This window comes from Dipodomys merriami, unplaced genomic scaffold, assembly GCF_024711535.1.
Source record: "Dipodomys merriami isolate MVZ:Mamm:240054 unplaced genomic scaffold, mDipMer1.0.p SCAF_1, whole genome shotgun sequence".
Classification (NCBI taxonomy): domain Eukaryota; kingdom Metazoa; phylum Chordata; class Mammalia; order Rodentia; family Heteromyidae; genus Dipodomys; species Dipodomys merriami.
This window is the reverse complement of record NW_027202270.1, coordinates 101,995,141-102,022,892: the sequence shown is the minus strand read 5'-3', so window position 1 is coordinate 102,022,892 and position 27,752 is coordinate 101,995,141. Positions and strand designations below refer to the sequence as shown.

The window sequence follows — 27,752 nt, the reverse complement described above, 5'->3', positions numbered from 1 at the left end:
CAGATCAAACCCTGAGTGTGGTCAAAAGGTATAAAGGGGAAAAAAAAAAGAAAAGAAAAGAAAGAAGTAGAGTTATTAAGTTGATTAATGTTTCTTAAATTTGAATTTAGAAGTTTTTCTTTTTCCCCCAATGTCAGACCTAGGTCTTAAACTCAGGGCCTTTGTGCTGTCCCTGAACTTTTGTGTTCAATGCTAATGCTCTACTACTTGAGCCACAGCTCCACTCCAGCTTTTTTAGGTAGTTAATTGGAGATAAAGGTCTCATAGGCTTTTCTGCCTGGGCTAGCTTGGAACTCTAATTATTAGATATCTGCTTCCTGAGTAGCGAGGTAGGATTATAGGTGTGAGCCATCAGTACCTAGCAAGTCATTGACTCTTGATCTGTTGAACAAACTGTTTAGTGCTTATCTTTGCTAATTTTACTCATAACCTTCTTCTGTTCCTAAAGACTACTACATTGAAAAAGAAAAAGTGATTAAAATTTATAGATTATTTTTTTCATTTACAGATGTAGGCAAAAAAACAATGAAAACGAATGGCTAGGTACTATAGTTCTTGCAACCTATTTTTGGATGACAAAACTAATGCATAATTTTAGTGAAAAAGAAATGTAGCATAATATTTAGACTGTGTTTGTGTTTATGTGTGTGTTTACTTTTCTGGTTTGGTTTTAGAAGATAAGAGAGTAAGTAAATAGCCTAGCTGGGTGTCGAAGGCTCATGCCTGTAATCCTAGCTAATAGGGAGACTGAGATCTGAAGTTTGAATCCAGCTGGGACAGGAAAGTCCAAGTAAAGTCCATGAGACTCAACTCCAATTAATCATTGAAAAAGCTGGAAGTGGTGTTGTAGCTCAAGTGGTAGATTGGTAGCCTTGAGCAAAAGTTTAGGGACAGGGCCCGGGCCCAGGCCCAGAGTTCAAGCCCAGGACTGGCAAAATAGAGTACTGCTGGCTGTAGTGGTACATGTCAGTAATCAACAAGGAGGATGAGGCAGGAGAATCATGAAAAAAAAAAAAATTGAGTCCTTAATTTTTATGTCTGCATGGGGAGCAGGAAATGTTTCTCTCTTTGTTCCTGTCTTATAATAGTAAAATCCTTGATAAAACTTCAATTTAAAAACTCATATGAGGGCTGGGAAGGTGGTAGAGTGCTTGCCTTGCATGCATGAGGCCCTGGGTTTGATTCGCAGCACCACATGAGCAGAAAAAGCCAGAAGTGGTTTGTGGCTCAAGTGGTAGAGTGCTAGCCTTGAGCTGAAGAGCTGAGGGACAGTGCCCAGGTCCAGAGTTCAGGCACCATGACCGACAAGAAAAAAAAATTATATGAAAAAAATTGTATGAACAATTTATAGTTTCAGAAGTAAAGTACTGTAAGCATTAAGTACTTTCATAGTATGAATATGGCATGTCATACTGCCATGTTATTGTTTATAACCTAGAAACTGTAAAGAATACTGGCTATGTCGTGAATTATAAGAAACTACAACAAAGAGTGTTGGGTTTACTAAAGAATACATGGAAATAGCAGATGTAGAATGTTGTCATTACTTTCTTATCCTTACAAGTTGTTTTTTGTTGGACTTAGAGCAACACAGGTATGAAGCTAGGCCACTTCTAAGTACTATCCAAGGACTCTATGGCATTGCTAAAACTCTTAGTAATACCTGAAATTATATATCTGTGTTTGAAATTTTTGTTTACATATTCATTATCTAGCTCCCCCTACTAAAATGTAATCTTTCTTTTGGTGCTGGTTATTAGAACTTGAACTCAGAGCCCCATACTCTCCCTTAGCTTTTTTGCTTAAAGCTGACACTCTGCCACTTGAGCTACAGCACCACTTCGGGTTTATTAATTTCTCTATATCATCTTGAAAGAAAACATGCTTTTTTTTTTTTTTGCCGGTCCTAGGGCTCGAATTATGGGCTCTGGGCGCTGTCCCTGAGCTTCTTCGGCTCAAGGTGAGTGCTCTACCACTTGAGCCACTTCTGGCTTTTTTGAGTACTTTGTTAGAGATAAGAGTCTCACAAAGTTTCCTGTTCTAGCTGGCATCAAACCACAGTCCTCAGGTCTCTGCCTCCTGAGTAGTTAGGATTACAGGCAGAATCCATTGGCATCCAGCAAGAAAACATTCTTGAGTGTCATCATTAAAAACAGCTCTTATAAAGCAAGGTTACTACTATGTATTACTCACCGTAATACATAGCACAGTACTGTCCTACATCTATAATACTAGAGGACACAATTTGAAAAGCCTTATCTGTGACTTAATTCTACTTTTTAAGCAGAGAGCCCAGAGGATGATATGACACAGCTCTGGGGGGCAAAAAGTACTTTGTTAGATAGGATTTTCTTTCATTAACAACTAGCTACTTGAGAGGCTGAGATCTGAGGATCTTATCTCCAAGTCTTACTGTAAGTCCTTATTCTCTGCATGAACCTAAAATAAAACCAGTTAAAAAGAAAAAAAGCCAGGAAAAAAAACCCCTACATTCCATAACCGCTAGATTCATACAAAGATGACCAAATTAATCAAGTGAGACTCAACTGTTGAGCCAAATCGGTCATGTTTGAGTAGTAAGAACTTTAGATAAGGAGTTGCCAAGTAGTACTTCAAAGCCTCCAACAGCAGTCAAAATACAGCATCATTTCAAACAGAAGCAATAGCCAGACACTGCTCATTTGGATATATTTGAGGATGCTGACGTTAATATTTAGTCATCTGTTCATACATACAGGAAGGGGAAATCAGTTACTACTGTACTTTGTGCTCAACCCATTTTATAAAGATAGCAAGCTGCCATAATGAAAAATAAGGCTCCTTTACCCAGCATCGATTATCTTCAGTTCACCTCCAAGTCTGCAAATGCTGTAACCATATCCTAAGAACATTGCAAATGCTGTAACCATATCCTAAGAACATAAAGGAGAAAAGAAATCATATCTGTATTATTTGGGACCAGTCACTGAATTGATCAGCTCATCTGTTCCTCTGTCCTATTATTTTCCCCCTATTTTCAAATGTTTTCATCTAATCTATGACTAGATGAGGTTGGTTTTTTGGTTGGTTTGGGTTTTTTTTGTGTGTGTGTCAGTTGTGGGGCTTGACATCAGGGCCTGAGTGTTATCCCTGGGCTTCTTTGTGCTCAAGGCTAGCATTCTACCACTTGAGCCACAGTGCTTCTTCCAGTTTTTGAGTGGTTAATTGGAGATAAGAGTCTCAGTAGGACTTTCCGGCCCGGCCTGGCTTTAAACCACAATCCTCAGATCACAGCCTCCGGAGTAGCTATAATTACAGGCATGAGCCACCAGTGCCAGCTTAGATGAGGACTTTAGATCTAAATTGTATATACTTACAGACTATTTATTTATTTGTTGGTTGTGGGGCTTGAATTCAGGGCCTGGGTACCATCCCTGAACTCTTGCTGAAGGCTATAGTGCCTTGAGCTCTATAAGCCAGAACTTATAGAGCCCCAGCTCCACTACCAGTTTTTGAATGTTTAATTGGAGATAAGAGTATTACAGACTTTCTGCCTGGAGCTGGCTTTAAACTGATCCAGCCTCCTGTGTAGTTAGGATTACAGGCATGAGTCACTGGCACCCAACTCACTTTTTTTTTGGTTGGTTGTGGGGCTTGAACACTGGGCCTGGGCATTGTATCTCAACTCTTCAGCTCAAGGCAAGTGCTCTACCACTTGAGCCACAGCACCATTTCTGGTTTTCTGGTGGTTATTGGAGATAAGAATCTGAAGGGGGGTGGGCTTGGAAGGTGGCTCAGTGGTAGAGTGGTTGCCTTGCATGCATTAGGCCCTGGGTTTGATTCCTCAGCACCACATAAGCAGAAAAAGCCAGAAGTGGCGCTGTGGCTCAGGTGGTAGAGTGCTAGCCTTGAGCCGAAGAACTGAGGGACAGCACCCAGCCCCAGAGTTCAGGCCCCACGACTGACGAAAAAAAAAAAAAAAGAATCTCACAGACTTTCCTGCCGGGGCTGGCTTTGAACCCAATCCTCACATCTCATGAGCCTCCTGAGTAGCTAGCATTACAGGTGTGAGCCACTAGTGCCCAGCTTACATATTTATTTTATTGGTTAAAATGTAATTCTTTTGGGGGACCTGAACTCAGGGCTTTTCAGTTGCTCAGCCTGCTTACTTATTACTGGTACTCTACTATTAGATCCATGCTTCCAGCGTTATCTTTTTTGCTGGTTAATTGGAGATGAGGTCTTGTAAACTTTTCTGCCTGGGCTGGTTTTAAACCTCAATACTCCAGGTCTCAGACTCCTAAATGGCCAGGATTACAGGTGTGAGCCACCAATACCCAGCTAAAATATATTTCTCTGAGGATATATGAGAGTTTAATTTTCCCTATCACTCTTTTAGAAGAATTTCTAGCTATTGATGTAAAATAAAAACAATTATTAAATCAGTAAAAGATTATTAAAGGTATAGATCATCATTATAGCTAGCTTTTGGAATTTTTTTTTTTTTGAGTCCGGTTGTGGGGCCTGAACTCTGGGCCTGGGCGCTGTCCCTCCGCTCTTCTAGTGCTCTTCCACTTGAGCCACAGCGCCACTTCTGGCTTTTTTTTCTGCTTATGTGGTGCTGAGGAATCGAACCCAGGGCCTCATGCATGCAAGGCAAGCGCTCTACCACTGAGCCACCTTCCCAGCCCCTATAGCTAGCTTTTGGAAAGCTAGGATTTTATCATTTTTCTCTCTGCAAACTAGATTTTTGTTGTTGTTGGTTGTGGAGTTTGAATTTAGAGCCTGGGCACTGTCCCTGAGCTTTTTCACTCAAGGCTAGCCACCGGCACCCGGTTTGAACTTATCTTTATCTACTAGCCAAATGCCAGTGGCTCACACCTGTAAACCTAGCTACTGAGGAGGCCAAGATCTGAGGATAGAGGTTCATAGCCAACCCAGGCAGCAAAGTCCAAGAGACTCGTCAAATGATTATCAAAAAGCCAGAAGTAGAGCTGTAGCTCAAGTGGTAGATTGCTAACCTTGAGCAAAGAAGCTCAGGGACAGTACCTAAGCCTTACCTAAGCCTTGAGTTTAAGCCCCACGACTGTCACAAAAAGAAAAAAGATTATAGGCTCAAATTTAGAATATTTTTCCAGTCTTGTATTTAATGCTTTTTTCTCTTCTTTGAATTCAAGGGTGCTGCCCCCGCCCCCCCCCCCCCCCCCGCCAAAAAAAAAGTGATATTAATGAAGTAGAACTGGTGAATCCTGGGACCACAGGCATTTGGATGTCTAGAAAAGCTTGTCCTGATGTTTACAGCAGTGGGCCATTACTGTAGGAAGTAATTGTTTTTAACTTGTTTTACTTAGGTAGCTGTGCATCATCTCTGTTTCCTGTAAGTATGGTCTGAGTTTATATGAAAGTAGATTAAATATTTTATCCCCTAGCCTCTGTTGAAGTCTTGTTACCTCATGAGTAGACATGCCTAGGACCTTTGTCATTACCCTAGTATTAGACTCTAAACATAGTCATATAGTCTTTTGTCCTATTTCCACTGTGCCTGTTCTTGTTAATAGATTAAGATTCTGACCTCTTACATTTTATCTTTGGTAGCCTGGCTTGTTTTACCTTTTACTCATTAGATCTAGAGACCTGCTGTATCATTTATAACAAACTTAATGTTTTTAATGAGCCCTACTCTCCTCTTCTGTAAAAGCTAATTTTAGCTTGTAGCAGCTTTTCTTGATCACAGTTGACCTTGTTAGGACAAAGGGGAATAGAGCGAATCAGAATCAAATCCCTAAACTTTTCTTGTCAACTACCTTGATACTAGTTAATTAGCCTCTTTTTTTTTTTTTTTTTTTTCCTCACTGGTCCTGGGGCTTGAACTCTGGGCTTGGGTGCTATCTCTGAGCTTTTGTGCTTAAGGTTAGTGCTCTATCACTTGCATTGCAACTCCACTTCCAGCATTTTTTTGTAGCTTTAGTGGAGGTAAGAGTCTCATAGACTTCCCTGCCTGGGCTACCTTCAAACCGCAATCCTCAGATCTCAACCTCCTGGGTAGCTAGGATTACTGGTATGAACCATCAATGCCTGGCTTAGCCTTCATAATTTTTTTTTTTTATTTGGGTCCGGTCGTGGGGCCTGAACTCTGGGCCTGGGTACTGTCCCTCAGCTCTTCAGCTCAAGGCTAGCACTCTACCACTTGAGCCACAGCGCCACTTCTGGCTTTTTTCTTTTTGCTTATGTGGTGCTGAGGAATCGAACCCAGGGCCTCAGGCATGCAAGGCAAGCACTCTACCACTGAGCCATCTTCCCAGCCTACATATTTTTATTTCTATTCCTTTCTAGTCTTGATACTTCTTATTTCTTTTTTCCTGCTTATAGAAATGGCAAGGACAGTCATCTTTGTCTTATTCCTGATCCTAGGGAAAAAGCATCCAATATTCCCCCTTAAGAGTAGTTTTAAGCTGGGCGCCGGTGGCTCACACCTGTAATTCTAGCTACACAGGAGGCTGAGATCTGAGGATCATGATTTAAAGCCAGCCTGGGCAGGAAAGTCCATGAGACTCTTATCTCCAATAAACCACTAGAAAACTGGAAGTGGTGCTATGGCTCAAGTGGTAGAACGCTCGCCTTGAGCTGAAGAGCGCAGGGACGGCGCTCAAGCCCAGAGTTCAAGCCCCACGACCAACCAAAAAAAAAGAGGTATTAGCGGGGTGCTGGTGGCTCACACCTGTAATCCTAGCTACTAAGGGGGCTGAGATCTGAGGATCACTGTCCAAAGCCAGCTTGGGCAGTAAAGTCCATGAGACTCTTATCTCCAATAAACCACAGAAAACCAGAAGTAGTGGTGTGGCTCAAGTGGTAGAGCACTCACCTTGAGCCGAAACGCTGAGGGACAATGTCCAGGCCCAGAGTTCAAGCCCCATAACCGACCAAAAAAAAAAAAGAGTGGTATTAGAGCCAGGCACTGGTGGTTCATGTCTGTAATCCTAGCTACTCAGGAGGATTGTGTTTTGAAGCCAGCCCAGGCAGGAAAGTCCATAAGACTCTTTTCTCCAATAAAACTACTCAGAAAAATCTGAAAGTGATGCTGTGTATCAAGTATTAAGTGGTAGAGTACACTAGACTTGAACACAAAGAGGCTCAGGGCCAGTGCCTAGGCCCTGAGTTCAAGGCCTAGGACTAGCACCCAAAAAAATAGTGGTATTTGTTGTGTGTTCCTTTTGTTGTTTGGGTTTTTTTTTTTGTAGAAGAAAAGACATTTGTTTCTTTTCCTAATTTATTGAGCATAGTTTCATGCAGAAGTACATTTTAGCTGGGTACCTGTGTCTTCTGTCCTAGCTACTCAGGAGGCTAAGATATGAGGATCATGGTTCAAAGCCAGCCTGATCAGGAAAGTCTGTGCGACTTTATTTTATTGTGAAAATACCGTACAGAGGGGTTACAATTACATGGGCTGTGAGACTTTTTATCTTCAATTAACCACCAGAAAATTGCAAGTGGAACTGTGGTTCAAAGTGGTAGCGCATTAGCCTTTAGTGAAAAAGCTCAGGGACACCCTCAGGCTGAGTTCAGGCCCCAGCAAACAACAAAAAGTACATTATTTTAGATGATCATGCATTTTTGTTCTTCATTGTTTAATATGGTTTACAATATTAGGACTAATGTATCTTTCAAGCTATGCTAGATCCCTTGTACTTCCTTATCTTTAGAATATTTCCTGTGTCTCAGGTAGTAGAGTACCAGCTGTGAACAAGCAAGCCAAATGAGCACCAAGTCCTGAGTTCATACCTCCTATTAGGAAGGAAGGGAAGAAGGAGAGGAGGACAGTATCTCTTGTCTATAATCCTATCTATTCAGAATGGTGAGATTTTAGGATTGTGGCTCAAAGCTGGCATAGGCAGACATCTGAAAAACTCTATCTTCAGTTAACTAGTAAAAAGTTGGAACTGAAAGTGCAGTTCAGGTGGTAGAGAACCATTTGTGAGGGGAGAAAAAACTTGCACAAAAGTGCAAGGCCTGGAGTTCTCTCTCTGTTTCTCTCTGTCTTTCCTAAATGAGTCTTCTTCTTGGCTCTTTCCCCTTTTCATTTAAATTCTTACCTTTACAAGGATCATTGAACATTCTAGAAATTTGAAATTTCTTTAAATTACAAATTCTGTAACTTTCCCACAGGTGATCTTATATACTCTTATGGCTTCACATACTCTCATCATGCTGTTAACTTGTATGTCTGAATACTCTTGAGTACCAACCCTATATATTTAACCTACTGAGAAACTCTTACTATCTATATTATTTTATGCTCAAATGAATTATTCTTCCAACTATGCCTCCTTTAATATTCTGTATCTCCAAGAAGGCACCAATAAGTTTTATATATTTTATTCTCTTACTATTGCTGTGGTCAGTAAGTCCTATCTATTTTATACCCAGTGAAAGAATTTACTTTCTACATTGCAAGGTCTAATTTTATTGTTGTTTTTCCCCAAGACTACTAAATTCCTTTATGTTCTACTAGTCTAAATATATATTTCTAATGTCATATTCATTGTACTGTATTTAATCAAACATTTTTATCTCCATATCTTCCTCTGCACCATAAGTTACTTTGAGGGTAGGGATAAGATTACTAACGAGTTTACCACATTTGGCTTTTTTTTTTTTTTTTGGAGACAGGGTCTCCCTATGTAGTCCAGGCTAGCCTTGAACTGAAAATCTCCTGTTTCTAGCTCCCTAGGTCTAGGATTATAGGCCTTCATGTGCCTTTTAACTTGGATATTTAATCTTGAGTAGTTTGTATGTGTTTGTATGTATATTATGTTGTGCTTAAACTCAGCATCTTACTTATACTAGACAAGTACTCTTGATGCTTAACTATGTTCCCAACTCCTGAGTAGAGTGGGAAGATAAAGGAAACTAAAAGTTCAGCACTAGTGGTGAGAATTATTTAGAGTCTAAAGTTCTGTAGAGATAGAGTAGTAAATGAAAAAGTACATTGGAAAAGATTGATAGTTTTGTAAGAAATTAAAAGTAGCTGGTGTGGTTGATGCATACCTGTAAGACCAGAAATCACAGCACCCAGGAGGCTGAGATAGGAGAATCATAAGTTCAAAACCAGCTTGAGCTACATAATACAATTACATTTCAAAAATAAAGAAAGACAAGGTACTGATGATTCCTGCCTATAATCCTAGCTACTCAGGAGGTTGAGATTGAAAGATCACAGTTCAAAGCTAGCCTGGGTAGGAAAGTCTGTGAGACTCCTATCTCCAATTACCCACCAAAACAGCTGGAAGTAGAGCTGTGGTTCAAGTGGTAGAGTACTGCCTCAGGGACAGAGTGTAGTTCCTGAGTTCAAGCTCCAGAACTGCCAACACACTTCCCCCTCCAAGAAAATGAAAAGCTAACATACTACTTTTCTTTCAGCTGAGTGTGCGAGGAAAGAACAAAAAAGAAAAACTTGAGGATTTCTTTAAAAACATGGTTAAATCAGCAGATGGAGTAATTGTTTCAGGTGTAAAGGTAGGATTTTTTAATTTTATTAACAATGTCATTAGTTGAGAATTTACCTTTACAAAGGTCATAGATTGAGATATCAGGTATTTAAAATCAACCAAAAGAAAAGTTTGGCCGGGCGCTGGTGGCTCACGCCTGTAATCCTAGCTACTCAGGAGGCTGAGATCTGAGGATCGCGGTTCAAAGCCAGCCCGGGCAGGAGAGACCGTGAGACTCCTATCTCCAATAAACCACCAGAAAACCGGAAGTGGCGCTGTAGCTCAAGTGGTAGAGCGCTCGCCTTGAGCTGAAGAGCTGAGGGACAGTGCCCAGGCCCAGAGTTCAAGCCCCATGACCGACCAAAAAAAAAAAAAAAAAAGAAAAGTTTGAACAGTAGAACCCTAAGGCCTGGAAAACGTTCCTTCTTGTTCCTATTTCTCTTTTATCTAGGTTCTGTCTCCAAAGATTAGAAGTTTCCAGTCTAAGGGAATTTTCCTATCTATAGCTTAAGCCTCTTCCTTCCAAACCTGATTATTCCAGATAGCTAGACCCCCATATTTCCCTGTCCAAATCCCAAGCCTCCTTCCACATCTGGCATGGACCTCTTCCCTTACTGCATTCCTGTAGATAGTTAGGAACTGACCATGGGATGCTGGGTAGATGAAAAGGCAGGATAGGGACAATGTGAAGGATGAAATGTCTAACCACATGCACTCTAGGTCCTGAGTGTTGGGTAGACAGCTTTAGAGTGGGACAAGAAGAGGAGCTACCTCTATTTCTATTTTAGCTCTCAACCTAGCCCTGCAAATGTTAAGGGCTCAGGTTCATATCTGGAGTTAGAAGACCTCAGTTAAGGTCTGATGATCTCTTCTAGCTCTGTAATCTTGGGGAAAGTTTCTCTGAATCTCAACTTTTCCATTTTCACATTGGGATTAATACCACCTAGCTGGAAAGATTAAATGAGCTAATGCATGAGACAGTTATTTACCTACTAAAATAACACATACATTTTTCTTAATGTTTTAAAAATGGTAAAAGGATTTATCTGAAAACTCTTACCAGTAAAATATGAGAAAAATGTTGAATATTACATTATCAGGCAATAGTAAGGAAGACTAATGATGAAGATTAATGATGCTGCTTTGTTATTGACTATTTATGTGTATATGTGTTTACAATTAAAGTTAACTGTATAATACTATTTTTGTATTTCTACTTAGACTTTCCAGAGAAAGAGTCATTTGATTCTTGATTCCATTGACAATGCAAAGGCTATGGGTGCTCTCTAGGAAAGAGGCAACCTGCTTCCATTTTGATGTTTTTCCTTAGTGATTAAATGTAAACTACTGTTGGTTATGACTTTTATAAATGAGAACAAAGATTGATTACCACTTTAGAAAGGGAGAAACTACTATGAAAAAAATTTAATGTAGAGGCTGGAAGGTGGCTCAATGGTAGAGTGCTTGCCTTGCATGCATGAGGTCCTGAGTTCGATTCCTCAGCACCACATAAGCAAAAATAAAAAAGCCGGAAGTGGCGCTGTGGCTCAAGTGGTAGAGTGCTAGCCTTGAGCTGAATTGCTGAGGGATAGCACCCAGGCCCAGAGTTCAGGCCCCACAACTGGACCAAAAAAAAAAAAAAATTAATGTATAAAAAAACGGTCTTTTTTTGGGGTCAGTTGTGGGGCCTGAACTCTGGGCCTGGGCATTGTCCCTCAACTCTTCACCTCAAGGCTAGCATTCTTATCACTTGAGCCACAGTGCCACTTTCAGCTTTTTCTACGTATGTGGTGCTGAGGAATGAATCGAACCCAGGGCCTCATGCATTCCAGGCAAGCACTCTACCACTGAGCCACCTTCCAGCCCAAAATGGCCTTTTTTTTTTCTTTTTTTCTTTTTGGATCCGGTTGTGGGGCCTGAACTCTGGGCCTGGGCGCTGTCCCTCAGCTCTACAGCTCAAGGCTAGCACTCTACCACTTGAACCACAGTGCCACTTCCTGCTTTTTTCTTTTTGCTTATGTGGTGCTGAGGAATCAAACCCAGGGCCTCATGCATGCAAGGCAAGTACTCTACCACTGAGCCACCTTCCCAGCCCCAAAATGGCCTTATTTTTAAAAAGCCTTATTTTTAAAAAATTTGAGGGTAGTGATTAATCATATCATTGCTTCTTGATAGCTAATTTGGCCAAGTTCCCCACAGCAGTCAGAAGTCTGCCTATCAGCCTTCCAATGGTGCCCATAGAATGCATATTAGACCAGGAAAAATAGTTTTTTCACTTCTAGAGACCAGAATTTTTATTTTATTTTATTTTATTTTTTTGCTTTTCTCAAAACTGATAATTACTCCTTCTGGTAATGTGTTTGTAGAAGCAGAGTGCAAGTAGAGATATTTCAGGATATAGTGTGAACATGAATTGCCTTTAGTTCCAAAGCCATCTATTGCTTGCTTACTTGATAGATAGAAGTCATGTCTATAAAGTTTTTGTGTTGATGAACTTAGCATATATAGACCTTGATTTTTAGTAGAAAGCTGCACTGTTTTCCTAATGAACTTTTTATATTTATAATGGTGACAAAGTGATTTGCATGCTGTACTAAAACAAATAAATGGAAAAGCTCATATTTTCTTTTGATCCCATAGGATGTAGATGATTTCTTTGAGCATGAACGAACATTTCTTTTAGAATATCATAATCGTGTTAAGGATGCATCTGCTAAATCTGATAGGATGACAAGATCTCACAAAAGTAAGATTCTTCAGTGGCTAAAGTTTGTATTTCTTAGTGGAATAATTATGAGATTGACATGTATTATTTACAATTTATAAAAGTCTTTTTTTGTTTTGTTCTGTTGGTCATGGGGTTTGAACTCTGGGGTTGGGAGCTGTCCCTGAGTTCTCCATCTCAAAGCGAGTGCTCTACTGCTTGAGCCACAGCACCACTTCTGGTTTTCTGGTGGTTTATTGGAGATAAGGGTCTCATGGACTTTCCTGCTGGGGTGCCTGGACTGGCTTTCAACCATGATCCTCAGATTTCAGCCTTCTGACTAGCTATTGATATTAGATCAGTGGTTCTCAAATTGTGATCTATGAAACCTAGACCCAAGGGTATTTTTTTTAATAGGCTATATATTGAAGAATGGTTTTAAAACTCAAGATCTTCCTGCCTTGGCTTCCCCACAGAGCCTTTTGTTTTGTTTATTTATTTATTTATTTTTTGTCGGTCATGGGGCTTGAACTCTGGGCCTGGGCACTGTCCCTGAGCTCTTCAGCTCAAAGTGAGTGCTCTACCACTTGAGCCACAGTGCCACTTCTGGTTTTCTGGTGGTTAATTGGAGATGAGAGTCTCATGGACTTTCCTGTCTGGACAGGTTTTGAAGAGCTATCCTCCTGAGTAGCTAGGATTACAGGTGTGAATCACCAGCACACAGTCCCCCACAAGGCCTTTTTAAAATGAGTCTTTACCAAGTATGGTGACATGCCTGTCATCCCAGCAATTAAGGGGTTGAGTGACAGGATTGTAGGTTTGAGATCATCTTAAGTTACACAGCACGATCTTGTCCCAAAACAAGTCTTTCAAATACAAATAATTTTTTTAAAAAGACTCATTGAGAATCTGTGATATCAAACTTTTTATTAAAAATAGGCTGCCAGGTGCTAATGGCTCATTCCTGTAGCTGTTGTGGAGGCTGAGATCTGAGGATCTTGATTTGAAGCCAGCCCACGCTGGAATATCCATGAGAACTATTCCAGTTAACCACCAGAAAACTGAAAGTGGACCTGTGGCTTAAAGTGGTAGAGTGCTAGCCTTGAGCAGAAAAGCTCAAGGACAGTACCCAGGCACTGAGTTCAGAGCCACGACTGACAAAAATAAATAAAAATAAAAATAGCCAGGCCTTTGAGGTTGAAGGTGTGGCTTAGATAGTAGAGTGCTAGCCATTGAACAAAAACGTCAGGTACTGAGTTCAAGTTCTGGTCTTGGACCTAACCAAAAAAAAAAAAATTAAAGAAAAAGAGCCAGGTCCTGGAAGCTCACGGCTGTAATCCTAGCTACTCAGGAGGCTGAGATGTGAGGATCACAGTTCAAAGCCAGCCCGGGCAGGAAAATCCATGATACTCTTATCTCCACTTAATTGTCATTGTTCCCTAACCCCAAAAATAGCTAGAAGTGGAGATGTAGCTCAAGTGGTAGAGTGCTAGCCTTGAGCCAAAAAGCTCAAGGACAACACCCAGGCCCTGAATTCAAGCCCTAGAATCAGCACATATGTGTGTGTGTGGTAAAATTGGAGCTGTGGCTTAAGTGGTAGAGCTCTAACCTTGAAGCAAAAAAAGCTAAGGTATATAGCTTCTAGGCCCTGAGGTTAAGCCCGGTACAAAAATACCAGAAAAGTCTGTGAGTCTCCATCTCTAATTAACCTGGAAAAGGCTGGGCTGGAGATGTAGCTCAAGTAGTAGAGCACCAGACAGCAGGCAGATACACAGTCTTGAATTTGAACTCCAATACTGGGAAAAAGAACTTCCAAAAATACTATGATCCTTTTTCTTTTTTCTACCATGTTGATATTTGCACTTACAATGTAAAAAAAAAAATGGATAGACTGTTGTGCCTCAGTATGTATAAATCAGGGCAGTAACACCAAACTGAACTAATAGTCACTATTTTTTTTCCTACCACTACTTCTCAGTTAAAAAAAAAAGAAGACTTTTACTGTAGGTTTCTAATTGATGAAGCAGTAAAAATTGGTTATAATAAATCTCTACCCTAGAAGTCCACAAATTTTTTACTGTATATATGGAGCTGAGAAATCGAACCCAGAGTTTCATGCATGCTAGGCAAGCACTCTCCCACTAAGCCACATTGCCAGCCCTATATTTAACTTATTAGGAAATTGCTAGACTTGTATCCTGCAGCTTTACTGCATTCATTTATTAGTTCTGTGTTTCTTTTTTGTTGTTGTTTTGTGCTAGTACTGAAGTTTGAACTCAGGGCCTAGGTGCTGTCTGTCCATTAGCTTTTTTTGTTTTTTGGTCAGTCATGGGCTTGAACTCAGGGCCTGGGTGCTGTCCTTGATCTCTTGCTCAAGGCTAGCATTCTACCACTTCAAGCTGTAATGCCACTTCTGGTCTTCTGATGGTTAATTGGAGAAAGAATCTGAGGTTATGGGGCTGGGAAGGTGGCTCAGTGGTAGAGTGCTTGCCTTGCATGTGTGAGGCCCTGGGTTTGATTCCCCAGCACCACATAAGCAAAAAGAAAAAAAGCCAGAAGTGGCGCTGTGCCTCAGATGGTAGAGCACTAGCCTTGAGCTGAAGAGCTGAGGGACAGTGTCCAGGCCCAGAGTTCAGGCCCCACGACCGGACCCACAAAAAAAAAAAAAAAAGAATTTCAGGTTTTCCTGCTTGGGCTGGCTTTGAACTGTGATCTTCAGATATCAGCTTCCTGAGTAGCTACAGGATTATAGACTTGAGCTACCAGCACCTGTTGCTCATTAGGTTTTTTGCTCAAAGCTGGCATTTTACCACTTGAATGACAGTTCCACTTCTGTTTTTTTTAGAGGTTAATTAGAAATGAACCATAGAACTTTCTCATAGACTTTTCTGCCTGTACTGGCTTTGAACTATGATCCTCAGATCTCAGCTCCTAAGATTATAGGTGTAAACTGGCATCTGGTTTCCAAAGTAATTTTTACATGTCTATTATAACAATCATGTTATTTTACAATAGTTTGTGTCATTTGCTTTTGCTATTCTTTGGGTATTATAAACACAAACACATTGCTTGCTAACAATTTTTAAATCAATGAAGAGATATATTGAATTCTTCAAACTTTCTGCCTAGGTGCTGCAGATGATTACAATAGAATTGGTTCTTCACTCTATGCTTTAGGAACTCAGGATTCTACAGATATATGCAAGTAAGGATTTTTCTTTTATTATTATTTTTTTTTTTGTACCGGTACTGGGATTTAAACTTAGGACCTTGTGCTCTCACTTGGCTTTTTCTGCTCAAGGCTAATGCTCTACCATTTGAGCCAAACTTCCACTTCTGACTTTTTGCTGGTTAATTGGAGATAAAAGTCTCACAGACTTTGCTGCCTGGGCTAGCTTTAGACCCTGATCCTATGATCCTCAGATCAGCCTTCTGAGTAGCTAGGATTAGAAAACATAAGCCACAGCACTTGGATGCCAGTAAGGATTCTTCTTAAGAACATTAACTATAAATAAAGAAGAGAAATACTTCTATTGCCATCCCAGGCACACACAATACTTAGAATTTAGGCAAGCATTTTGGAATATTTTTGTCAAAATATTGACTAACTGGTTTTAAATGGGTTTTAGTATGCTGGTCTCCAGTGATTCATGCTTATAATTCTAGCTCTTCAGGAGGTTGAGAGCTGAAGATCATGATTCAGAGCCAGACCGGGCAGGAAACTCTGAGACTCTTATCTCAATAAATTACTTTAAAAAAAAAACTGGAAGTGGCACTGTGACGCAAGTGGTAGAGTGCCAGCCTTGAGCAAAAAAGCTCAAGAACAGTGCCCAGGCCCAGAGTTCAAGACCCAGGACCGGCAAACAAACAAACAAAAAGGCAGGGCTTCAGTAAATTTAATAATTACAATGTTTTATTGGATAAAACTGGCTAGTTTATGTACAATATATGAGAATTTGCATCAGAGTGTTGTCTAGTTTATCATAAATAAAAACTTTTGGGGGGGTAGGGCGGAGTGGAGTGGTACATATCTCTAATACCAGCAGTACATCAGGAAGTGGAATATTATGGTGTGTTTGTGTGTGTGTGTGTGTGTGTGTGTGTGTGTGTGTGTGTGTGTGTGTGTGTGTGTGTGTGTGTGTGTGTGTGTGTGTGTGTCCGTCTGTCTGTCTGTCTGTCTGTCTGTCTGTGTATCTGTCTGTGTGTCTGTGTGTTCCAGTCCTAAAGCTTGAACTCAAGGCCTGGGAGCTTTTTCTCTTTTTCTCTCCAGGCTAGCACTCTACCACTTGAGCCACAGCTCCACTTCTGGTTTGTTTTCTTCCTTTCCTTTCCTTTTTCCTCTTTCCTTTCCTGGGTTAGTTAATTGGAGATAAGAATGTCTCTTGGTCTTTCCTGTTCAGGCTGGCTTCGAACTGTAATCCTCAGTCTCCTGAATAGCTAGGATTGCAGACGTCAGCCACAAATACCCAACGTTCTTTTTGTTGTTTCTTTTTTTTTTTGATGATTGTCTTGCTTTGTACCTCAGCCTGGTCTTGAACTTGAAATCATACTGCCTCAGACTTCTAGGAGCTAGGATTATAGGTACACCACCATGTCTATCAAATTTACTTTGTGTTTGTGTGTCTGTCTGTCTGTCAGTCAGTCATGGGGCTTGAGCTCTGAGCCTGGGCGCTGTTCCTGAGCTCTTCAGCTCAAGATGAGCACTACCACTTGAGCCACAGAGCCACTTCCAGTTTTCTGGTGGTTAATTGGAGATAAGAGTGTCTCATGGACTTTCCTGCCCAGGCTGGCTTTGAATCATGATTCTCAGATCTCAGCCTCCTGAGTAGCTAGCATTACAGGGCTGAGCCACCCATGCCCAGCTCAAATTGATTTTTTAAAGCAAAATTTGATGTCAGGTTTTAATTTTTTGTTGTTGTTAGTATAGACGTTGAATTCAGGGCCTTATACATTCAAGACAGGTGTTCTACAGCTGATCCAGGCCTCTAGCCTTTTTTTGCACTAGTTATTTTTGAGGTAAGATATTCCTTCTTGGGCTTGCATCTGGACCAAGATCCTCCTGTTTTTCACCCTAAATAGGTTAACAGGCTCAAGCTACCACATCCAGCTTTTTCCCTTGAGGTGGAATCTTTCGGACTTTTCTGCTCAAGCAGAAAATGGTACACGTAATTCTCTTGATTTTAGCCTCCGAAGTGGCCTGCTGCTTTGTTTTTACTTTTGAAAGAAGTTACTCCTCTAGATTTTATAACTCACTGCATCCTGTTGTAACCATAGGGTAATCTAGTAGAGAAGCATCCTGGAAATTGCTTAAGCATTGTCCTTAATGCTAGTTTTAATCTAACTATAGTTAGCTTTTAGTTGCTTTTATATTTTAAAAAATTGATTCATAACCAAAAAACAATCCAAATGTGTTTTGAACAACTTTTGTTTTTTTCTTTTTTTGTGCCAGTCCTGGGACTTGAACTCAGGACCTGAGTGTTCTCCCTGAGATTTTTTGCTCAAGACTAGCTAGCGCGCTACCATTTGAGCTATAGTTCCACTTTCAGCTTTTTGGTGGTTAATTGGAGATGAGTCTTACATACTTTGCTGCCTGGGCTCGCTTCAAACTGTGATTCTCACATATCAGCCTTCTCTCCACTAGGTACGATTATAGGTATGAGCCACCAGTGCTGATTTAAATAGCTCTTAAGTGGGAAAACTTGTCAAAAGCTAAGCTTTCGAGCAAAGCAAGGTATCATAGCTTATAATAATTAACATTCTACCTTACCAAAGAATTAATTTTTATCTCTGATAAGAAGTTAACTTTACCAAGTTTTCAAAAGTAAATCCAATCAAGCAAGTTTATTTTTCAATAAGACAATTCACTAAGTTGCTTTTGCTTTTAACATAATTTACCTTTATCTAGTTATAATGTCATTTGTAACTATATGTTTTATGCAGTGTCTTTTTTTTTTTTTTTTGGGGGTCCGGTCATGGGGCCTGAACTCTAGGCCTGGGCACTGTCCCTCAGCTCTTCAGCTCAAAGCTAGCGCTCTACCACTTGAGCCACAGCGCCACTTCCGGCTTTTTTCTTTTTGCTTATGTGGTGCTGAGGAATCGAACCCAGGGCCTCAGGCATGCAAGGCAAGCGCTTTAACCACTGAGTCACCTTCCCAGCCCTATGCAGTGTCTTTTAACAGTTTGGTATCAAGGATTTTTTTTTGTGTGTGTGTGTGTGAATTGAACCCACAGTATGGCCTCACAAAAAAGGTCAAAGTGAATTCTGAGAAAGGAATTGGTTATTTGTTTTTTTAATTTTAGAGCTTTCATTGATTTTATAATCTTTCCCACTTAAACTTTATAAGAATTCTAGGATGCATTAGCTTGAGAAATTACACTGAGATTATTATTCATTTTTGTTGTTTCCTAGAACAAAAGCATCTACATTTGGAAATGTTTAAAGCAGTAACTATGAAGGCTGAGGATGTAGCACAGTGGAAGAGGCTTTGCCTAGTAGGCATGTGTGCCTGGTTTAAATCCCAAGCATCACAAGAAAATAAACTTGCATAAACTTCAAGCACTTCATAAACTTCATGACCATAAAATAACTAGCAAATAACCCTAAGGACTTCCTTTAGAATGGCCTTTTGTCTCTTTCGGTGTATTCTCTCTGTTTCTGTAATAATACTCAAAATTATGCCGGGCGCCGGTGGCTCATGCCTGTAATCCTAGCTACTCAGGAGGCTGAGATCTGAGGATCATGGTTCAAAGCCAACCCGGGCAGGAAAGTCTGTGAAACTCTTATTTCCAATGAACCACTAGAAAACCGGAAGTGGTGCTGTGGCTCAAGCGGTAGAGCGCTCACCTTGAGCTGAAGAGCTGAGGGATAGCGCCCCAGCCTAAGTTTAAGCCCCACGACCGACCAAACAAAAAAAACCTCAAAATTATAAGATTTACTCAGTATATATTATATATGTGAGGTTTTTTGGTTGATCGTGGGACTTGAACTCAAGGTTTGGGTGCTGTCCTTGAACTTTTTTGCTCAAGGCTGATGCTCTACCACTTTGAGCCACAGCACCACTTCTGGTTTTCTAGTGGTTAATTGAAGTTAAGAGTCTCAGACTTTCCTGCCTGGGCTAGCTTCGAACTGCAATCCTCAGATACCAGATCTCAGCCTCCTGAGTAGAAAAGATTACAGGCATGAGCCACCGGCTCCTGACTATATGTCATATATTAAGGAAGAAGAATATTAAAGTGACTTTTTTTTGTTGGTCATGAGGCTTGAACTCTGGGCCGGAGCGCTGTCCCTCAGCTCTTTAGCTCAAGGTGAACACTCTACCACTTATGCCACAGTGCCACTTTCGGTTTTCTGGTGGCTAATTGGAGTCTCTCAGACTTTACTGTCTGGGCTGGCTTTGAACTGCGATCCTCAGATCTCAGCCTCCTGAGTAGCTACGATTATAGGTGTGAACCTCTAATGCCCAGCCGAAATTGACTTTTTAAGTTTAATGCTTAGCTTAAAATGTCAGTCAATATAAATCAGAGCGAATCTGTGAAAGATTTCAGGTAATCTGTTTTGTGGTTGTAAGTATACAGAGATCTTTGTTGAACTAAATGAAGTCTTTCATTAATAAAAACCATTGAATGTTTTTTTTTATGTAACGAAACAAGGATTTCCATTATTAATATGGCTTGAGAAGCGTATTCACTGAATAGTTAAAATCAAAACTTTAAATATAGTTTCTAATGAAAATATTTTTACCTTCCAGGTTTTTCCTTAAAGTTTCAGAACTATTTGATAAAACAAGAGTAAGTACTTAAATCTAGCAATATGGTGTATAACGTTGTATTTATAGTTAATAATAGTATATTTTACACTTACCATGTGAAAAGGAGGGCTGGTGGCTGGGAAAGTGACTTAGTAGTAGAGTGCTTGCCTTGCATGCAAGAAGCCCTGGGTTCAAGTCCTCAGAACTACATACACAGAAAAAGCTGGAAGTGGCGCTGTGGCTCAAGTGGTAGAGTGCTAGCTAGCCTTGAGCAAAAGAAGTTCAGGGACAGTGCCCAGGCTCTGAGTTTAAGCCCCAGGACTGGTCCAGCGCTGGGAGGTGTAACTTAAGTGGTAGACTGTGCAAAGATTCATATTCTTGGTTGAAAAACATTCACCATGGGCTGGGAATGTGGCTTAGTGGTAGAGTGCTTACCTAGCATGCAAGAAGCCCTGGGTTCAAGTCCTCAGAACTACATACACAGAAAAAGCTGGAAGAAGCTCTGTGGCTCAAGTGGTGGGAGAATACTAGCCATGAGCAAAAGAAGGTAAGGGACAATGCTCAGGACTGAGTTCAAACCCCAGGACTGGTGAAAAAAAGCAAACAAACCCATTCAACATGCTAGCTGCTGGTTGCTCACTCCTATAATCCTAGCCACTCAGAAGGCTAACATCTGAGGATTGTGGTTCAAAGATGGCTTTTAAAGCCTGTGAGACTCTTTATCTCTAATTATCCAGCAAAATACCAGAAGTGGAGCTTTGGCTCAAGTGGAAGAGCACCAGCCTTGAGCAAAGAAGCTCAGGGACAGTGCCCAGACCCTAAGTTCAAGCCCCAGCAGCAGCAAAAAAAAAAAAAGAAAAGAAAGAAAAAGCTATTCAAACTATAATATAACTGCTGATTTAATACTCAGCTTTCTCCCCTTTTTTTAGAAAATAGAAGCACGAGTATCTGCTGATGAGGACCTCAAACTTTCTGATCTCTTAAAATATTACTTAAGAGAATCTCAAGCAGCTAAGGTAACTTCATTGTTCATAGAACTATTTGGACTGATTTTTTAAGGAATGTCTTACCTAGGAGTTAAATTTAATTTTCAAGCCATACATGGTGGTTCATGCCTATAATCCTATAATTCAGGAGGCTGAGGCAGGACAATTTTGCGTTTGACTCTAGCCCAGCAACGTAACAAGACCCAATCTCAAAAAATAAAACAAATTATATTGAAAAGTGCGGTTTTTTCCCTTCTTTTAGAAATTGTAGATTAGGGAACCCCACACAAAAGTGTGCTCTATAAACCTCCAATACAGCATATCTAGAATTTTTTTTTCCCGGTCTGGTAGTGGGGTCTGAACTCTGGGCCTGCACGCTGTCCCTCAGCTCTTCAGATCAAGGCTAGCGCTCTACCACTTGAGCCACAGCGCCAGTTCCAGCTTTTTTCTTTTTTCTTATATGGTGCTGAGGAATGGAACCCAGGTCCTCAGGCATGCAAGGCAAGCGCTCTACCACTGAGCCACCTTCCCCAGCCCCTATTTTTGTATCTTATAAATATTTTCCCCCACTCTGTGAGTTGTCTCCTTAACAGTGTCTTTAGCAGAAAAAGCTTTATTTTTTTTTTTTTTATCTTGGGTGCTAGAGATTGAACTTAGAAAAGTGTAAATTCTACCAGGGAGCTATGCCCTTAGACTAGAAGTTTTTAGTTATAAAGAAGTCTGTTTTGGGGCTGGGAATGTGGCTTAGTGGTATAGTGCTTGCCTTGCATGCATGAAGTCCTGGGTTCAGTTCCTCAGTACCACATACACAGAAAAAGGATTGATGTTGTGGCTCAAGTGGTAGAGTGCTAGCCTTGAGCAAAAGAAGCTCAGGGACCATGCCCAGGCCCTGAATTCAAGCACCAGCACTGGCAAAAAAAAAAAAAAAATCTGTTTTGGTTGGATGCCTGTGGCCCATGCCTGTAATTCTAGCTACTCAGGAGGCTGAGATCTGAGGATGGAAGTTTGAAGCCAGCTGGAGCAGAAAAGTCTATGAGATTGTTATATCTAATTAACCACCAGAAAACTGGGAAGTGAGCTGTAGCTCAGAGTGGTAGAGTGCTAGCCTTGAGCCAAAAACAAAAGCTCACGGACAGCACTCAGGCCCTCAATTCAAACCTCACAGCCAACAACAAAAACGTCTATTTTGCCTTTTACATATAGGCTTATATTCCAGTTTTGATTAATTTTTGTGAAAGGTAGATTCAATTGTTATGTCTATTTTAGCATGCGGATTTATATTCCAGAACTATCTTTGTTCTATTGTACTGCCTTCGCTCCTTTGTGAAACACCAATTGGCTGTATTTGTATAAGTCCATTTCTGGGCTTTTTATTATGTCCATTAATATTGATACCAAGCTGTCTGAACTACTGTTGCTTTTTAAAGTAAGTCTTAAAATTAAGTTGGATTGTGGGCCAGGCACTGGTGGCTCATGCCTGTAATCCTAACTACTCAGGAGGCTGAGCTCTGAGGATAGCAGTTCAAAGCCAGCCCAGGCAGGAAAGTCCATAAGACTCTTAACCTCCAATAAACCACCAGAATAATTGAAGTGGCATTGTGGCCCAAGTGGTAGAGCACTTGCCTTGAGCTAAAGAGCTTAGCGCCCAGGCCAAGTTCAAACCCCATGACCAACAACAAAAAAAAAAGTTGGAGTGTAACGGTCTTCCAAATTCATTCTTCCACTAATCTTTCTACTTAAAGTTTAGAGCCAGTTTGTTGGTAGCCACAAAATAACTTACTGGGATTCTGATTAGGATTACATTGAGTCTATAAATCAAATTGGAAAGAACTGAGATTTTGAATTGGGCTTGGGCAAAGTTAGCTTGAGACTCTTTCTAAAAAACAAACTAAAAGCAAGAAGACTGGGCTGGGAATGTGGTTTGGTGGTAGAGTGCTTACCTGGCATTCATGAAGCCCTGGGTTTGATTCCTTAGTACCACATGAACAGAAAAAGCCAGAAGTAGTGCTGTGGCTCAAGTGGCTGAAGCTTCGGGGACAGTGTCCAGGTCCTGAGTTTCCCAGGACTGCCAAAAAAAAAGCAAGAAGACCTGAGGCATGATAAATGAGAGGGTACTATCCTAGCATGTGCAAGGCCCTGGGTTGAATTATATCTTCCTATCCATTAATGTGGAAGATATCTATTTGCTAAATCATTAATTTCTTTTATCAGAAACTTAAAGTCTTTATATTTAGTAATCTTTTGGTAGGTTCATATCTGCAGTATTTGACTTTGAGACATGTAACATAAATGATATTAAAAACTTTTAGCCGGGCGCTGGTGGCTCACGCCTGTAATCCTACCTACTCAGGAGGCTGAGATCTGAGGATCGCGGTTCAAAGCCAGCCTGGGCAGGAGAGACCGTGAGACTCCTATCTCCAATAAACCACCAGAAAACCGGAAGTGGCGCTGTAGCTCAAGTGGTAGAGCCGCCTTGAGCTGAAGAGCTGAGGGACAGCGCTCAGGCCCAGAGTTCAAGCCCCATGACTGACCAAAAAGAAAGAAAAGTGAAATGTGGTGGCACATGTCTCTAGTGGTAGCTAGTCAGGAGGCAGAGATAGAAGGAACAATGTCTGAGGTTGGTCTTGGGCAAAAAGATCTGAAAAAAAAAAATGAAAGCAAAAAGTACTGTGCTCAAGTAAACAGTGCCTGTCTAGCAAGTGCAAAGCCCTGAGTTCAAACCTCAGTGCTGCCAAAAAAGTAAAAAAGTTTACAGCTTAATGGGACAGCTCAAAGCCTTGGGTTCAGTTTTCAGAAATAAAAGAAAAAAAGAAAAATCTACTAACTAGAATGTAGTATTCACTGTGTGTTACCCCTGATGCTTGCTGGTGGTTGTGGAGGTAGAAACATGCAATTTGTATTGTGAAACTTTCTGTGTTACAGGACCTCCTCTATAGACGGTCTAGGTCTTTAGTGGATTATGAAAATGCTAATAAAGCACTGGATAAGGCAAGAGCCAAGAATAAAGACGTTCTGCAGGCTGAAACTTCTCAACAATTATGTTGTCAGAAGTTTGAAAAAATATCTGAATCTGCAAAACAAGGTACTGTTATATGTTATCCTTTAAACATGTTTCATGATTATATAAAACAGCTCTAATTTGTTTGTTATTATTCACAGAACTTATAGATTTTAAGACAAGAAGAGTTGCAGCATTCAGAAAAAATTTAGTGGAACTTGCAGAATTAGAACTGAAGCATGCAAAGGTATTGTATTGAAAACTCAATAGTTTGTGACATATATTACAAAAAATAAGAAGAAAAACAGATTTTCAGGCTGGGAAGGTGGCTCAGTGGTAGAGTGCTTGCCTCACATGCATGAGGCCCTGGGTTTGATTCCTCAGCATCACATAAGCAGAAAAGACTGGAAGTGGTGCTATGGGTCAAGTGGTAGAGAGCTAGCCTTGAGCTGAAGAGCTGAGGGACAGTGCCCAGGCCCAGAGTTCAAGCTCCACAACTGACAAAAAAAAAAAAGAAAAACAGATTTTCAAAAATTAGGTCAGGTTATGAAATGGATAATAATCCTTCAGTGACAGTGTGCCTTTGGCAGGGCTATTGAGGTACTAGGGATTGAACTCAGGGCCCTCATGCATGCTAGGCAGCCACTTTACACTCAGCCACAGTCCCCACCCAACAGAATTATTCTCATTTGGGAGTTACATTATTTCACTGCTTCAAAATGGTTGGTTTTAATAAACAAAGGCCTCTCTCTATGATCTGTACAGTAAGCCTTACGGTAATTTTAGTTGAGAAATGTTCTATTTTTAATTAATTTTTTTGCGCCAGTATGGGGGCTTGAACTCAGGACCTTGTGCTTTCCCTTGACTTTTTGTTCAAGGAAAGCTGTCTACTGCTTGAGCCATACCTTCACTTCCTGGCCTTTTGGTGGTTAATTGGAAGTAAGAGTCTCATGGACTTTTCTGCCTAAGCTAGCTATAACCAAATTCCTCAGATCTCAGTCTCATGAGTAGCTAGGATTATAGCCATGAGTTACTAGCACCTAGTTTAAGGAAGATTTTTTTAAAGATTATTTAAGCAAGGGTAATATCCATAGTGTAATCCCTAATGTCTCTAGTGGTAATAACTGAAAGAATTTAGTGTCTAATGGAAAAGCCAGTATCATTAGTCCCTATCACCACAAAAATAAAGCAAATATTTTTTACTAATTTTTTTTCCTTAATCATCATAATCTCAGTACTGAGAGACTGAGGCAAGAGGATCTTTTTTTTATTTATTTAATTTAATTTTATTTGTGAACATACTGTACAGAGGAGTTACAATTACATGGGCAGGATAATGCGTACATTTCTTACCAAGCATTGCAGCCTCCTCCTTTGTTTACCCTTCACATCCCTTCCCAGCCTCCCCCCTCCCCCAAGAGGATCTTTTGTTGGTTTGTTTTTTGGTGCTCTGACAGATGAGCCACAGATTCACTTCCAGCTTTTTTTTTTTTTATCGTTTATTGGAAATAAGAGTGTCATGGACTTTCCAGCCTGGGCTGACTTTGAACCTTGGAACCTCAGATCTCAGCCTCCTGAGTAGCTAAGATTACTGGTGTAAACCACCAACACCCAGACCACACTAGAGAATCTTGAGTTTGAGGTCTGTCTGAGCTATATAGTGAGACCTTGTCTTTAAAGAGAAAAATTAAAAAAAAAAAATCATTTAAAATTTCATCTTAAAGCCAAGAGCCTCTAACCCTATCTACTCAGGAAGCTGAGGTCTAAGGATTGTAGTTGAAAGCCAGCCAAGGCAGAAAAGTCACTGAGACTCTCTCGTTGTTGTTGTTGTTTCTCCAATTAACCACCAGAAAACTGGAAGTGGCGCTGTGGCTCAAGTGGTAGAGCACTTGCCTTGAGCTGAAGAGCTGAGGGACAGTGCCCAAGCCCAGAGTTCAAGCCCCATGATGGACAAAAAAAAAAAAAAATGGGAGAGGATGCTGGGCACCAATGGCTCAACCTGTAATCCTAGTTCTTCAGGAGGGTGAGATCTGATTCAAAGCCAGCCCAGGCTAAAAAGTTCCTGAGATTCTTATCTCCAATTAAGCATCAAAGAAGTCAAATGTAGAAATAGCTCTAGTGGTAGAGTGCTAGCCTTGAGCAAGAAGAGCTCAGGGATAGGATGTTCAGGCCCTGGATTCAAGCTCCACCCAAATCCAACACACACAATAATAATAATAAAGAATGGGAGAGGTTGGTGGGGTAAATTTTATACATGTATGGAAATGTCACAATGAAACCTCCCTTGCACAACTTAAATATGCTAATTAAAATCTTTTTTTAGCTTGGTGCCCATGACGCACACCCTATAATCCTAGCTACTCAGGATACTGAGTTCTGAGGATCACAGTGCCATGCCATCCGGGGCTGGAAAGTCTGTGAGACTTTTACTACCAGTTTACCAGAAAACTGGTATTAGAGCTGTGACTTAAAGTAGTAAAGTGCTAGCCTTGACCAAAACAATTTCAGGGGCAGTGCTCAGGCAAGACCCAACCAAACCAAGAATAAATAAATTGCAAAAACATAAGATAAAGTAAAATAAGACATTTTAGGGCTAGGGGATTGACCGAAGTGATGAGTGCCTTACAAGCCCGCAAAGCTCTAAGTTCTAACTCCAGTACTGCAAAAAAAAAAAAAAAAAAAAAAAAAGAAAGTATCATTTAACAAAAAATTTACCTCAGGCCTATAATCCTAGCTACTCAGGTGGCTGAGATATGAGGGTTCAAAGCCAACACAGGCAAATAGACCTAAGAAATTTTTATCTCCAGTTAGCCAGCAAAAAGCTAGAACTGGAATTATGGCTTAAGTGGTAGAACACCAGTTGTGAGAGTGAAGTGTGAGGGTCTGAATTCAAGCCCTAGTACTGGCACAATGTATATGTGTGTGTACATGTACATATATGTCAAAAGTACAAAAAATAATAACCAATTTAACATTTACTGTCTTTAGTCAAGACTAAAAATGAATTCAAATTTCTCCAAACTAAGTATTAAGGAAATTAAACTCTTAGAGACAGAGAAAGGAATATTTTGTGTTCAAGACCATTGTAGTCTACAGACCAGAGTAATACCCTGTCTCAAAAGAAATAAAATACAAAACCAAACAAAACTATAAGTTATATATGGTTAGCACTTATACTCTTAAATTTACTAGAAGTAAAAACTCATTATGGTTTGGTACAAGCCAGATCTGGCTACTCAGAAGGCTGAGATCTGAGGATTGTAGTCAAAGCAAGCCTGGACTAGAAAATCCATGAGACTCTCATCTCCAGTTAACCATAAAAAACAAAAGGCTGGAAGTGGAGTTATGGCTTAAGTGGTAGAACACCAGCCTTGAGCAAAAAAGCTCAGGACAGCCCCCAGGCCCTGGACCAAAAAAACAACAAAAAGTCTTTGGCACAGGGCTGGGAAGGTGGCTCAGTGGTAGAGCGCTTGCCTTGCATGCTCAAGGCCCTGGGTTCGATTCCTCAGCACCACATAAGCAAAAAGAAAAAAGCCGGAAGTGGCACTGTGGCTCAAGTGGTAGAGCGCTAGCCTTGAGCTGAAGAGCTGAGGGACAGCGCCCAGGCCCAGAGTTCAGGCCCCACAACCGGACCCAAAAAAAAAAAAAAAAAAAAAGTCTTTGGCACAACCCATAATGAGCAATCAGGTCTAAAATAACAAAAGTCAGTTTAATTCCTCTTTATAGCTTCACCCCTCAGATAATTAATTACAACAGAAAACATGTTTCATGCCACACATTCCCCAGCAAACTTGTTTATAATAATGTTATCCTTACTGGTTGCTAGTGGCTTATGCCTGACTGTAAATAAAC

The 27,752-nt window shown here is 40.6% G+C and overlaps 1 protein-coding gene across 1 annotated transcript in view; it reads left to right on the top strand.

The window, feature by feature from the left end:
- The window catches only part of Snx6 (sorting nexin 6), a 53,478-nt gene that overhangs the window by 22,419 nt on the left and 3,307 nt on the right, over positions 1 to 27,752 (top strand). Inside the window, exons 7-13 of the mRNA XM_070026503.1 lie at positions 9,397 to 9,492; positions 12,105 to 12,210; positions 15,298 to 15,373; positions 19,917 to 19,956; positions 20,846 to 20,932; positions 23,825 to 23,984; positions 24,062 to 24,147. Coding sequence (XP_069882604.1) covers positions 9,397 to 9,492; positions 12,105 to 12,210; positions 15,298 to 15,373; positions 19,917 to 19,956; positions 20,846 to 20,932; positions 23,825 to 23,984; positions 24,062 to 24,147 — 651 coding nt within the window. The remainder of the gene's footprint in view (positions 1 to 9,396; positions 9,493 to 12,104; positions 12,211 to 15,297; positions 15,374 to 19,916; positions 19,957 to 20,845; positions 20,933 to 23,824; positions 23,985 to 24,061; positions 24,148 to 27,752) is intronic.